General features: G+C 43.3%; 1 protein-coding gene across 1 annotated transcript in view; it reads left to right on the top strand.

The window, feature by feature from the left end:
* MRPS6 (mitochondrial ribosomal protein S6) overlaps nt 1-971 on the top strand; it is a gene marked incomplete at its 5' end in the record, with an annotated part of 12,113 nt that extends 11,142 nt beyond the window's left edge. Inside the window, one exon of the mRNA XM_010023139.1 lies at nt 633-971. Within this exon, the coding sequence (XP_010021441.1) occupies nt 633-813 (181 nt within the window). The remainder of the gene's footprint in view (nt 1-632) is intronic.
* Nucleotides 972-15,202: the final 14,231 nt, after the last annotated feature.

Consider the following 15,202-nt stretch of genomic DNA (forward strand, 5'->3'; position numbering starts at 1 on the left):
GGCAAGTCCTAGCTGTGCAAGCGGGGTACACAGCTTCAGCTCCTACCCTCAGATTAAAAATCTGAGCCATGTTCACATCAAAGACGTACCCAATTTGGGGTAAGTCCATCTCCTTGTGTTTCCTTTGCCCCCTTTTTTTTTTTTATTTTTTAATTTCTATTCAGCTCCGAAGCAGAACTTTTAAGGAAGAAATGTGCCTGTATGTGTACAAGCTTGAGATTGTTCACACTGGCATCTGCTCCCCAAAGAAACAATGATGTCATGAATTTGAAGAAGGAGGATGCCTGTTGTAACTGAAATAAATGTGTCACCTTACCCTTTTTAAAGACTGTTCAAATCAAGATGTGGAAATGAGTGTAATAGGTACAAGAAGAGTAAGCTCTCTTTTATCTCCTTGGGTAGGCAGTGCTCTACAACAAAGAAGAGTTCAAGCTGAGCCTGCTTCAACTGAATTTTTCTTATTTGAAATCAAGATAATACTGAGGTTTCATCATAACAATTCTGGTACCAAAATGTGAGGAAAAAAAGATTTTATTCAAGAAATCCCACAGAACAGTTACATGACTTAAAGTTGTTGCAGTACAGGTATTTTTTATTTTTTTTTTACATTGTGTGTATGTTTCTCATTGCAGGTATTTTTTGATAGACTTAGAGGCCCCACCTTCAATTGTAACGACCATGATGGATCATTTAGGACGTGATATTGATGTAATTAGACGTGCCTTTATAAAGCATCCTCTATCAAGGACAGAAGAATGCAGTGGCATAATCCCAGACAACTACGATGATGAACTAGTTGCCAAGAAGAAGTGAATATTCAAAATAGTATGTTTGAAACCTTTAAAAAATTTTTTACTCCTGCTTTGGAAAACAATTGTGATAACTAATGTCCATTAAAAATAATCATTTTTGACTGTGTTACGTGTGTGGTGTAGTACACTAAAGCTATGGTAACATTTGAGGTTTCTTTTTTCTTATTTTTTTTATTTTTTTTTTTTAGAATAATTTGAATAGAGTTAATCTGTATGCTTATCTTGGTACTTGACAACTCTGAAAATTGATTTTCTTTTCTTTTAGAGCATTACGTTGATAATGAAGATTTATCCATCACCAGAATGCTAAAAATAGCATTCTTTTTCCAAAGACAGATTACTGCAGAATATGTATATTTACGTAAGAGATTAAGAAATCTACAGTGTAAATATAGCAGTATAGGATGATTTGTTGGAGAGGGGCTTTGTGCTTGTTTTTGGAAAAAGTTAATAAAAGTGTGATTAAAAATAAACTGACTCATTTTTTTAAAAAGCAGAAAAGGTACAAGAAAAAGTAACTTACTCTACCAAAAGACATATCATACTTCTTTCTTTAAGGAAATAACTCTGTTCAAAGTACAGGTAAAAAAAATACTCTCTATAGAAAAGGCCAGAAGCTTCCAAGTGACAGGTTAGAGAACGGCCATACTTATATATGAACAGAAGAACGACAGATGCTTTGTTTTACCATCAGCTAGACCCAGGTGAACACTTCAAACTGAAGGAAACATCAAGACAGAGGTCTTAATGCATAGTTTGTCTTTCTTCTACTCTTGTGAAAAAAGAGGAAAAAGCAATGCACATGGAAGATGACGTAGGACAAGCTCCTGCAGGTCTCACAAAAGTTCAGTAGTTTCCAGATGATGTCTGTATTTCCCTCATGCTACTGAAGGAATGCACAGGCAAATCCTCCTTCTGAAGGAGAGTGTATATAGTCACTTCTGTAGAAGAAACCTCGGAAGCCAAGGTCAGATTCCCAGAGACCTGTGACGGGTCTTGTTGGTGTGACTACTCTTCAGCGTGCTATTTCATCATGAGTTTGTCTCTCTTTTTTGAGGAGGTAGCTGGGTCATTTTTTGGGGGAAGGAAAGGGGTGTTTGTGTGCTGCTTTTTACCTTGGATGCAGAACTTTGGGGGAGGAAAGGGGGAGGAGAGAGAAACCAGTGGGTTTTTTCCAGAGTGTCTTCTTTTTTTTAAAGGAAAAAAATGCATTAGAAAAATAAAGAAGAGGTTTTCTTTCTGTATGTCTTTATTTAGGAGAAATGAATGTGTGTGGTTTTGTGGGGTTTGGTTTTCTGGTGGTTTTTTCCGTTTTTCCAATCTGCTTTTCTTCTAAGAGCAGACTGTCACATTTTGTGTCTCCTGGAAAAAATGTTGGAAGAATGGAGGGAATGCACTAACACACTTACTGAAGGTGGATCTATATTAGATGCGCTTTTATTTTTGTAGTTACTGCCACTTTTGATCATGTGATTGCTGTCTGCTCTGATGCCTGCTCCAGGCAGAGCTTTTCTTATCAATGATACTTGTTTGTAGAACAGACCCTCCTTCCATACAGGTATGAGCTTATGTTTGTATGTCTGTGCTGCAGGTTTGGCTCCCTGAGCTGCCCTTTCTGTTGGGCTGCTGAAAATTCAGACTGGCAGCACAGAAAGTACAAACTACAAGTAGGGAAACAGAATGTGTCTTACTCAGGAGTTTCTCAGAAGCTTTTGTTAAATAGAATGTAAAGAGAAAGCCTGTAGTTTAAAGTCACTTTGCCTCTGGTTTGGACTTTGGGCCCTAGATTTCATTTGAGTAGAAAAGGGAATATATAAGCTTTCAACTTCACAAAATGAGGAAGATGGTCGACAGAGGCTGTACACATATGAATGTTGTACATTTGCCTTTATTTAATTTCCTTTAGCATAGTAATAAATTTTGCATTTAATTTGTTCCAATTTCTAGGTTGAAGCCTCCATTCAGTAGGAAAATCCTAGCTGTTCATTGGAGATGAGCCTGTCAGCTTACTATTAAATACATGATCTTATTTGTTGTGAGTTAGGACCTGTAGTTAGTCAGACATTCATGCCCCTCTTCTGTGGGACCCATTTCTGATCTTCACAAAAGATTGATGGACGTCAAGAGCAGAAGCCTTGGGCTCCTGAGTCCAGCTCATCCCAGGAGCAGATCAGCAGCAGTGCATGTTTTGGAGCCACAGCTTGTGTTTTCTGAAGTCCTGAGCATGCAGAGGGAAGTGACCAAGAGTCAGAATAGAAGACAGGGATAGAAACACTGACTATTGAAACCAATGGCCACAAGCAGAGCTGTGCTTGTTGGCCTGGTGTGTGGGGTACCTAAGCATTGGTGCTTTCTCAGTAGCAAGACTTATTTATAAAAGGCCTGCTGAATAGCAGGCTCTCAACTGGTTGTACTATTTTCCTCATAATTGATAGTTTCTAATATGAACATATTTTATTTTGTTGTTTTAATAGGGGGTGGAATGGGAGAGGCTGAGAAAGGAGTCTTGAGTTGCAATTTGTTTAGCCCAGTCAGCCACCCAGACTGGTAGTTAGCTATTTTGGGAAGCTAATGCATTACAGTGTGTGCCTTCTCTCTCAATAGCTGTAAACTCAGGAATGGACATGAGTAGATCAGAAGATTTGAGCAGTTCTGGGTTTGAGCAAGCATTCAGAGTTATGCCATGGAAGAAAGCTAGTAACTGTACCTTTAATGATCCCCAATTCTCTTCACAGAGGAAGGGAAACCTTAGCATATCTTATCAGATGTGTTTGCCTTTTTGATCGTCAATAGCTGTTTTGTCCCACTGGGCTGTGAGTAACTCTTGATGTCAAAGACTGAAACTTCAGGACACTATGTGGTGTCAGTAGAGATCCAGAAGAGCCTGTGCAGCCAAACTGTGGACATATACCTAAAATGTCAAACTCTGTTGGCATTCCCAAAGGCCTGAATGGTTTGAATACCAATACTTTAAATTTTGTTTACCAAAGAATCCGACAGTGAAGCTCTTCATCCTGTCCTTAGATTATGTTCCCGAGTGTATAAAATAAGTAGCTTTATGCTCCTAGATACTCTGGTTTTCTTGTTTGTGTATTGTGGAGATACAGAGAGTCGGGTAAGTATTAAAATAACAACTGGCAGTTCTCCTGGCTCAGAAATGTTTTCTTTTCTCCATCTTAACCTTTGGCAAACAAATGAGCACAAGTGGTTTTATGCTGAAGATCTGGGGTATCTCTTTAATCGCTTCTTTTTTCCTGATGTCTCTCTCAGCTGAATCTTGCACTCTGGAGGTTTCCTCAATAGACAGAGGGTGCACCATTAAGGCACTCTGTGTTGCCACTGGCTTGACCCCAGGAATTCTGTGCATGCAGTGATTTGCTCCCACGGACCGAGAGTGTATCTTCTGTATAGCTGACTAGTCTGTCAAGATCCCGTTTGCTGATAGTGTGAGCTTAAAGAATTTCAGGATCCTCAGTGTCAACAGAATGTTTCTATCACCAAGTGTTCTAATGGCACTCTGAAAATCATTTTTCTGCTGGGCTTTGACTTCAGAGCTGCAGGCTGAGCTGAGTAGAGCAAGCACACAGGGATGTATTGCTTTGGAAATCATCCGAGGAATAATTAGAATGGCAACAGTTGACATGACTCATGGACTCCTACTGTTGAATCTAGGCTTTGATCACTGAAACACATCACCTGTCACTTAATGAGATCAGTTTCTGTTTTGTAAGTTGCTATGCTCTGTTATGAGGAAGACTTTGAAATTTAAAGGAGTGCTGTTGGAGTCACAGAAATTTCTATTAGGACATGACCAGTCTGCCGCACATTTCTGCTCAAAGCAGCTCCTAGGATCTGTCCAGCATGGCACTGTCTCCAGCATAAATGTTCAAGAATCTTAAGGCAAAAGTCCCAGATACTTTGAACTTGTGGCGTGTAATCACGGGCTTAAAAATCATGAGCACTGTTTAAAACGCGAGTTCTTTTTATTGGCCTTTTAGATTTCATGATTCGCTTTTTTCAAACATCTTTGCTGGCACGATTTTCACATAACATCTGACTGAAGAGCTCTTGGAAAAACACAACCTATGGCAAATGAGATGCTTAATAAATTCGTGGGGACTTGTGCTATGCCCCTCCACCCACTGAAGCAGAGCAAGAGAAATTAAAAGGAAATCATCACTGTGTCCTTTCCTAGAATGCTGAGGTTTAGATAGGATAAAAGTGAGAATCGATGCGGCACCAAAACATGCATTTTCCCAACTGCTGCACAGAGAAAAGCTTAAAAATGTGTTACTCTCTGTGACCCGTGTGATGTGTTGCTTTCTTAATGCTGCTTCTTAGACCTTTAAAAACATGTAGGCTGCAGCTGGTGGACTACCTTAGGCTAATGCTGCTCCCCTTTGCACAGCTATTTGTGCAGTGCTGCGGAGGAGTGGGAGAATCACCACTTACTGAATGCTGGTTAAGAGAAGGAGTAATGCATTGACAGATTCCAGTTTGGATCACTTAAGGTTGTCTTCTAAAAGCATTTTTAATGGGAGGTAATGCTCACTGTAAACCTAGGGAGTTTTCATTCCTGTTGTTTTTGCATTGTGCTTGGGCTGCCGAGTCAACTTTGTTTAGAGAACGCTAACTGGCACACAGAAAATCTGGCTTATTAAAATCTTCAATATATTTGTGTTCAGGATAGTTCTGGGGAATAGTGTAGCTCCACTGAATTCAGTAAGAGGCCTCTGGCTGAGTTCTGTTGGAGCAGATGTATCCTGACAGTACTTTCTTGATGCACTTCTCTCCCTTTAGCCACCTTAGGCGGGTTTGCAGACTTCTGAACTGGTGATGAAGACTCACATGATCCCCTTCTATGCAAGGGCTTGTTGGTGCACCTTGGAGAATGCCTAACACAAACAGGGCTCCCATGGAGCTTCTGGCTGTGGTAATGAGGCAAATTCAGATCAGTTTGCTGTTGAGGGCTGATGTGAAAGTTACATGCAGGGAGGAAAAGGGTTTAATTTTGTTTCCCTTCATAATTCACCTTGGTAGCAACAGTGGGGTGAGGCAAGGTGGAGAAGGCTTGTTGCATATTCGCTGTTCTTGCAGGCTGTCTGCTCCACTGTTTTTTGTATGTGACGAGCAGAATGAAAATGTCATACGTAATCTGTTCTGTCTGTATGCACTGGTAGCTGGGAGATACATGACTGAGGAAAATGCAAGAGAGCAGGATGTTTATTATCTTATTAATGCTCAGGCATCATTCCCATTCTTTTGCTGAGAGGGAATGTTGTGGAAGAAATACACTCCTTAAATGTCAAGGAGGTAGGTACCTTAGAAGTGCAAGGACGCATAACACTGGGGTGTTGGAGTGGATGAGGGGGCCAAGCTGTTTGACAGTAAGTGGCTGCAGCCGTGGTCGTAACAGATCACAGTGGGTGAAAAGTGTGATGGAGAAGGGTGTCAAAGGAGTAGAGGGTCTGCGTGGAGAAGCTGAAGGGACCCATCCTAAGTACAGGCCACAGAGGTGTGTAGGAATGTTGGGGTTGGAAACCACAGCGCGTCCCTCCCTCCTGCCCTGAAGCAGTCTGTATGTTTGCACAGGGGAGTACTGGAATCAGCTGGTGGGTATGGGTCTGTGCCCAGCACACTCAAAGTGTAGACACAAGACTTGTGCTGCGTCAGCATGCTGGAGGAGAATCAAACCAAAATTGTTTGATCCTCTAACTTGCTAACTATGAGGCAGGGTAGGATATTGCAAGTTGTACCAGCCACTGGAAAGTGCAAATGGTTTGCTTTAGTAATCCCTGTAATCCCCTATAAATAATGCCCTCCCCTATATTGATGAAAAAAAATTACGTAACAGCAATACCCAGCCAAAAGGGCAAAAATAAATGAAACAGAAAATGAACCAGTGCACTCATGATGCTGGTCAGATTCATCTGAGCCGCATTAGGAGAGTTTAGGATTGCTGCCAGGGAGAGGAGGTCTATCATCAGGAAGGAAAATCTACATAATCTTGGTCTGGAAAAGTAGTTTTCAAGAAACTTCAGACCCCAAGTCTTTGTTATGCAGGTTTCAGGCTGAGCTGGAAGGTGGGGAATTGATATCTTGGGTCACAAATCAGATAGATACTTGTTTATGGAGACTTTCACCCTGGGATTCCTACAGTGACTGGCATCCAGGTCAGTAGTGGCCACCCCTGCTTTGGTGTGGTGGCTCTTCCCTGTCCCACATGCACAGAGAAATCACTACTGGTTTGCTCTGCCACCCTTGTTAAGCTTTGCTGAAAAGGGAATTAGTGGGTCAGGAGATAGAGCTACAAAGGGTTTCTTTCCCCGGGCTGGAGATTCTGGCAGAGCTGCTGGGAGGTATTTGCACTGTGACTGAAGGAAAGTTTATTCTCTGGCTCGAGAATTGCAAAAGACTGTTAACTGCTGTTTGATGGGCCAAGGTTTGGCTTTGAAAGACGTGTGCCTGTCTGTTAAGTGTACACTTAGACGCTTGGGGTTGTCCTGAGATCTTACTGTGTCTCAGGCTGTGCTTTGGACTGCAGTCTGCAGGAGGCACCTCTGATGACTGACAGAGCTGACAGTAATGCCCATTTGATGGCCCTCGGATACGTTGTAGGGCATATGGTGTGCACAGGGAGGCATAACTGGTGAGTGCTGATGCCGAAGCTGCCACCTTGTTTCCTCCCTTCTCTCCTGCCTTAGCCAGCTCCTGAGAAGCACCTCCACCATCATTTGCTATCTCTGCCCAGAGACTGCCAGCTCAACCACCTGAAACTCTCATGAGACTTGGGCTTAAGTGTTGGTAGCACACTCAAAGTGTCCTGGTTTTGGCTGGGATAAAGGTAATTTTCTTCCTAGTAGCTGGGTTTGGATTTAGGGTGGGAATAATGTTGGTAACACACTGATGTTTTGCTTGTAGCTGATCAGTGTTTACATGAAGTCAAGGACTTTTCTGTCTCTCACAATGTCCACCTGCAAGGAGGCTGGGGGGTGCACAAGAAGCTGGGAGGGGACACAGCCAGGACAGCTGATCCCAACTGATCAAGGGGCTATCCTATACCATATGACAGCATGCTCAGTATATAAACTAGAGGGAAATCTGGCCAGGGGCTGCTGCTCAGGAACTGGCTACGTATTGTCAGTGGGTGGTGAGCAATTGCATTGTGCATCACTTGTTTTGTATATTCTAATTCTTTTATCATTGTTAGTATTTCCCCTTCCTTTTCTGTCCTATTAAACTGTCTATATCTCAACTCCTGAATTTTACTTTTCTTTCTTCGTTTTTTCCCCCCAATTCTCTCCCCTACCCCACCAGGGGCAGTGAGCGAGCAGCTGTGTGGTGTTTAGCTGCCGGCCGGCTTAAACCACCACAGCCCTTTTTGGCACCCTCGGAGGGTTGAGATAAGGACAGATCTGACCAGAGCATGTTAAAACAAATGTGTTACAAGCATTCCTCGTATTAGTTTCACAGTCTCTGGTCACAATGTTGCTTTATTTGCTCTGAGTTGCGCATGTTCTCAGGGTTGCATTGGGTCACACCTTGCTGGCTGTGATACTCCCTGTAGTGCTGCTTATCACCTCTGGGGGCTGGGTTAAAGTTATCATTTTGCTGCACTGTGTAACACTGGCTTTATCAAATGATAAAATTGCAGGGTTTGTGATTAATCTGGTATTCGTACTCAGCATTGCTGTCATCTCTGTACTTTGGGTACCATCTCTCAGAACTATTAATAATTACACTCTTTACCTTTTCTCCTGGGGCTCTTCCCCCCACTTCTTCATCCTCCCCTTCTCCTCCAGGCTAGTTGCAATAGCTCTTGAGAATTTTGAATATCCTTGGGATGGTTGAACCAGCATGTTCCTACTGCTGTGCCTCTTAAATGTGTTTCAGGCCTTGTTTAAGGTTAAACAACTATTTAAGAACACCACCCAGAGATCTGCCCCGAGGCTGGATAGTTATGAGTGCCAGCATGTATGGGACAGAATGAGCAAGTACGTAGGCCAGTGGGCAATGTGTTGGAACTCCACCCCTGAAAAAGTGCAGAATCCCAGAAAACTAGTAAAATATTGGATACACAAGTATGCTGTCACCCTGGCAATTCCAGAGAGGCACAAATCACTGCGGTGTGCTGGGGCCTGGCCCATGCCTGGCAAGCCCTGCTCAACAGTATTCAATACCCTAAAGGGGAAAAGAAGGTCTCTGGATCTCATGACAAAATGACAGTCACTGCGGCCACTCCAACCTCCACGACAGGCACTGCAGCTGAACCAGAGAACCAACCTGTGCCAATATTAACTATACATAACAAGAAATACTGGATGCGAAAGCCAGCCCATTTACTAAGGTAAGAAACTCATCCTAAGAAGGGGAAGGAGGGAGGAACAGATGAGGCAGGCTACTCTGAAGCAGGGCCATCGCAAGAAGAGGAGGAGGAGGAGGCAGAACTCATAAACGAGGCAGTAACCACCTCGTCCCTCTTTCCGAGTGAGCTGCAAGATATGCAAAAAGATGTCGGCTGTTGTCCAGGTGAGCACATTGTCATATTGCTGCGCCAATGCTGGGGTAACAGGGCCTGTAGCCTGGAAATGTTGGGTAGGGGAGGGGGCATTGGCAAAATTATTAGAAAAGTGGCACAAGTCCTCAGCTGGACCCCAGAGGCACAGGTACGTAAGTCGCAAGGAAATACAATCACAGAAGGAGTTTATTCTGGGAAAATTGCTGCTCCAGTTTCCAGTGGGCACTCACCCAGACAGCATAGAAGGGCTAATCTTATTCCAGTCATAATAAAGGGACTTATGATTCGTATTTACAAGAAGTGAGTAACAAATACTATGACCAGGACTAGAGGAGCCCTGCCTCCAGCCAGGTGGGGGAGAGGGACAGCTGGACTGTGTGGATTTGATGGCCTGGCACATCAGACCTACAGGAGTTTAAAGTTCTAGTGGACATGCACTGTGCACATCAAACTATATAAAGGGACAGAACCCATCTGTATTGCTGGAGTGACAAGGGAATACAAACAGCTAACTATTGGAGGCAGAAGTGAGCCTGACTGGGAGTGAGTGGCAAAAGCGTCCCATTGTGACTTGTCCAGAGGCTCCATGTGTCCTTGGCATAGACTGAGGAGAGGGTACTTCAAGGACCCAAAAATGTGCTGATGGGCTTTTGGTATTGCTGCCTTGGAAATGGAGGAAATTAAGCAGCTGTCCACCTTGCCTGGTCTCTCATAGGATCCTTCTATTTAGGGTTGCTGGGGGTTGAAGAACAAGTGCCAATCACAACCACACAGTGCTACTACAGGTGCTACCACAACAGTGGTAATATCACACCAATCAAGACTCCGATTCCTATCCATAAGCTGATCCATAGACTGGAGAGCCAGGGAGTGATCAGCAGGACCCGCTCACCTTTTAATAGCCCCATATGGCCAGTGAGAAAGTCTAATGGAGAGTGGAGACTAACAGTAGACTATCGTGGCCTGAATGAAGTCACACCACCATTGAGTGCTGCTGTACCAGACATGCTAGAACTTCAGTATGAACTGGAGTCAAAGGCAGCCAGGTGGTATGCCACCATTGATATTGCCAATGCATTTTTCTCAATCCCTTTGGCAGCAGAGTGCAGGCCACAGTTCGCTTTCATTTGGAAGGGCGTCCAGTACACTTGGAATTGACTGCCCCAGGGGTGGAAACACAGCCCTACCATCTGCCATGGATTGGTCCAGACTGCACTGGAACAGGGGCAGGCTCCAGAACACCTGCAATACATTGATAATAGTATTGTGGGGGGCAGTACAGCAGAAGTTTTTGAGAGAGGGAAGAAAATAGTCCAAATCCTTCTGAATGCTGGTGTTGCCATAAACCAAAATAAGGTCAAGGGACCTGCACAGGAGATCCAGTTTTTAGGAATTAAATGGCAAAATGGATGTTGTATGTATTGTAGAAGGAGATAAAGCCCATGTAGTGCACATAACATATATGCTGTGGAAGAGAGTCTGGGTGATAACCCAGCCTCGGGCCAAGGCAAAGCCCTCTGTGGAATTGCTTTTGCTCAGGGACCTGGGTGCACTTGCTGTGTAACGGGGAAGGATGAGGAATTCTGGTGTGTACTTCAAGGGGATTTGATTTTGGGTGGGAATAGCCAATGATCTGAATTGCATGATGTTAATTGCTATGTAATACTGTATGTCATCACTACTATGCTATATGCCTTGTCAATGGTATTACAGTAAGAATTGCCCTGATTAATGAAGAATGAATTCTGATGAAACTGAGGAAAGTACAATGATAGAACTGGACAAGCACAGCAGTGAAGGAATCAAAACTGGCTTCAGCATGCAATGATCGAATGACACGCAGTCTCTCTCTTACACTGAAGGTCATTTATAACAGGTGGAGCCCAAACTCATGGACTAAATGGACTCAACAGACTTTTTAGAGATATGGCCCATAGACTGAGGGAATGATATCTGCATGTATGCATCAAAAGATGATAAAGGTGGTGGTGATTAATTGGAATGTATTGGGAAGTGTGAGACCTGGACATGACGTACATGGTATGGAATAAGGGGAGGATATTGTCTGGTTTTTGCTTGGATAAAGTTAATTTTCTTCCTAGTAGCTGGTACAGTGTTGTGTTTTGGATTTAGGATGAGAATAATGTTGATGATAACACACCTATGTTTTAGTTGTTGCTGAGCAGTGCTTAGACTAAGTCAGAAGACTTTTCAGCTTCTTGTACTGCCCTGCTAGCAAGTAGGTTGGGGGTGCACAAACTGGCCAAAGGCATATTCCATACCATATGGTGTGATAGGGTCACCCTGCACTGGTGTGCTGGCTGACATGCGACCTCAGAGGAGACATGCTGCCTTTGGCAGGGCAGGTAGCAGTTTGGGTGTGCAGTGGTTTCACTAGCACTGTTATCCTGCAGTGTGTAAGGGGTTTGAGCAGCAATGAGAAAGCTACTGATGAGGTTCCCAGCCCGCCATACCAAGTGAGGGGCTTCTGTGGCATCTCTGCAGACAGTCTGAGGCCAGGACACCACAGAGGGTCAGGGAAGGGATGATGGGAAGCACACCAACAAGGCAGCATAGACGCAGCCCATCTTTCCAGTTGAAGAAGGTTGCAGGAGGTTTCTCCAAAGACTTTCTGTACTCAGTAGGTGAATCACTACCGAGAAGTGCAGCTATTCTTCTTGTGTAGGTCTGTACTGCCAGCTTCTCCACAGCCTCTGCTGACAGTGACTAATCACTTGGAGACAAGTGGGGCCAATGACGGTGAAGAGGATTGAAAATCACTGCATTATAATCGCTTCTGCACGTGACATTCCTCTTGACCTCTGGAAACTCTAAAAACAGCTGTGGTCTAAAACCCCCAGTTAATTGCACTGTGAAGAGCAAGAGCCCCCTCTGAGTGTTATTATGATTTGAATTACACGGTCCTTAAATGCTGGCATTTAAGAAAGTACAATAGTGGTCTTCCTCATGTGAGAATCCACAGAAACGTTATGGGTTCTTTTAATGGTAAATGTGGCCAACCTACGGAAGCCAGCTGGAGTCCATGGTCGATGCTTTTACCAAAAGTATTTGCTAAGGTATTTTTCTGAGGATGAAAATTAAGAGCTCCAGATGGTCATCAAGGTATTTATCCTTGCAAACATAGGCACATGCTTTGTTTTATTCCTGTGTCACTGATCTGTCCTTGTATCTGGGGGCAAATGCGTTTACTTTGCTTGCCCTGTTGATTTCAATCTGACTGCTTACTTGCACAAAGCTAACTGCATACCTGAAAGTTTGCAGGATGAAACTTGCTTATTGCCATCCAAGCCCAAAAATCAGACTTTCCTACAGACTTCTCCTAAAAGATGTGGAAATAGCAATCCTTGAAAAATAATAGGTTGAGTTTGTTCTGTTTTGTTGCGGTTTTTTTGTTTTTAAATCCTGAAAATCATAGAATCATAGAATAGTTAGGGTTGGAAAGGACCTTAAGATCATCTAGTTCCAACCCCCCTGCCATGAGCAGGGACACCACACACTAAACTATGCCACCCAAGGCTCTGTCCAGCCTGGCTTTAAACGCCTCCAGGGTTGGAGCATTCACAACTTCCTTGGGCAACCCATTCCAGTGCCTCAGCACCCTCACTGTGAAGAACTTCTTCCTTATATCTAACCTAAAATAAAGTCTAGCAGGTTAGTCATACCTGTTGGTTCCTCATTCAGATGTCAGTTTTACCTCTAACCTGGGTGAAAGTAAAAAATTTTGGATGATTTTACTAAAATCCACTGTTTTGACTTTGATCAGTGCTAACAACAGAGTGCTTGGAGGGGGGCAAGAGGGGAAGGAAAAAAGAAAAAGCAACTCTTGGCAGAAAGAAGACTCTCTAGGTAGGCCAATTAACTTTAATGACTTTTCTTCTTTTTGCTATGTGTGTCCATTACTTGAAAATACCTCATAGCATTCATTTGAGAGCCTTCTGGAGTTTATGAAAGGCTTCTGGCTTCTCCAGGCTGGTGTGTTGTATGAACGCTTGGAAAAAGATGAAGACTTCTTCTGACTTCAGATAAACAGATGCTATTTGTTTCTGACATCTTTCAAAGTTCTGTCCCTTACTTGAAGGTCTGACAGAATTTCAGTGGAAATGCCTCTTTTTTACCTTGTCCAGTTCTTTGTAGATTTTCTACAGTACTTTATACCATAAAGAAGTTCAATGATATTTTTTTGAGCCTCACTGTCAGGAAACAAGCCATTTAAAACAGGATATGTCAATCCTCTTGCCTTTGTAGGAAACTGCAGTTCGGAGGTACTTACACTTACTTGACTTTCAAGCTGCTTCAGGTGTCTTTCTATAATTAGATTAATTTTCACATATTCTTCTACACTTCTCTCAGCTCTTCTTCAATGCATTCCTGAATCAGTTTTTTGTCTTTTGAGTTCTTCTATCTTCTATCATTGTCCTTGGCCAGTGACCTATTTGAGGAACTTTGTATCATGTCCTCTGCAGAGATTATGGAGGAGATCAGGTGAGGTGTACAGCAAATCTTGGAGCATATCTTTAGAACTTCACTCTCCTGGCTTCATAGAGTCATACACACCTTAAAGACCAGAAGATGCCTTAAATCATGTAATTCAATCTACTGGCTATCACAAAGTTTACCTCCTGCCATACTCCAACCTGTTTTGGGTTGGCCCAACAAGTTTGTTTTGGCATAGATTTCTCTCTGAAAGGTAGCCAAACTTCAAATAAAGATTTCAAGTGAAAGCTAATCTAGGCCCTCACCTGAAAAGCCTCTTCCACTGGTTAATCACTCTCACTGTAAAATGAGTTTTGGTTTTGCCTGTTTGTTTCAACTTTCCATCTGTTTGGGAGAGGCAGTTTTAGGCTTGAGAAATCCATGGATTTAGTTTCTGAAGCACATTTTCCCCTTGTTTCATGGACCTTAAAAAAAAAAAAAAAGGAAGATGAGATCTTCTGTTGTCCACTCTGCCAATGACATGATAAAAGCAACTGATCTCTCCTTATATCAAGTTTTGTTAAAGCAGTGATTTTTAGATGCAGGAAAAGTCATCTATAGGTACATAGCAAACAAAAGACAGACTAGGGGCAATGTGGGCCCTCTCTGAAAGCTATTGGGAGAACTGGCTACCCTGGATTTGGAGAAGGATGAGGTTCTCAATGACTTCTTTGCCTCAGTCTTCACTAGCAAATGCTCTGAGTACACCACTCAAGTCTTGGAAGGCAGATGCAGGGACTGTGAGAATGAAGACCTTAGGCCCACTGTAGGAGAGGATCAGGTTCGAGACCACCTTAAGAACCTGGATGTGCACAAGTCCATGGGACCTGATGAAATCCACCTGCGGGACCTAAAGGAGCCGGCAAATGAAGTTGCTCGGCCACTGCCTGTCATATTTGAAAAATCATGGCAGTCAAGTGAAGTTCCTGATGACTGGAAGAAGGGAAATATAGCCCCCTTTTCAAGAAGAGGAAAATGGAAGACCCAGAGAACTACAGACCAGTCAGTCTCACCTCTGTGCCTGGCAAAATCTTGGAGCAGATTCTCCTGGAAAGAATGCTGAGGCACATGAAAAACGAGGTGGTTGGTGACAGCCAGCATGGCTTCACTAAGGGTTCACTAAGGGGCCTGACCAATTTGGTGACCTTCTATGGTGGGGCTACAGAACTGATGCATGGGGCAAAGCAGTTGGCATCACCTACCTGGACATGTGCAAAGTGTTTGACGCTGTCCCACATGACATCCTTGTCTCTAAATTGGAGAGACATCACTTTGATAGACGGACCACTCAGTGGATAAAGAACTGGCTGGAAGGCCGCATGCAAATGGTTGTGGTCAACAGCTCAGTGTCCAGCTGGGAAACAGTAACAAGTGGTGT

Source organism: Nestor notabilis, unplaced genomic scaffold (genome assembly GCF_000696875.1).
Source record: "Nestor notabilis isolate BGI_N333 unplaced genomic scaffold, ASM69687v1 scaffold6521, whole genome shotgun sequence".
Classification (NCBI taxonomy): Eukaryota; Metazoa; Chordata; class Aves; order Psittaciformes; family Psittacidae; genus Nestor; species Nestor notabilis.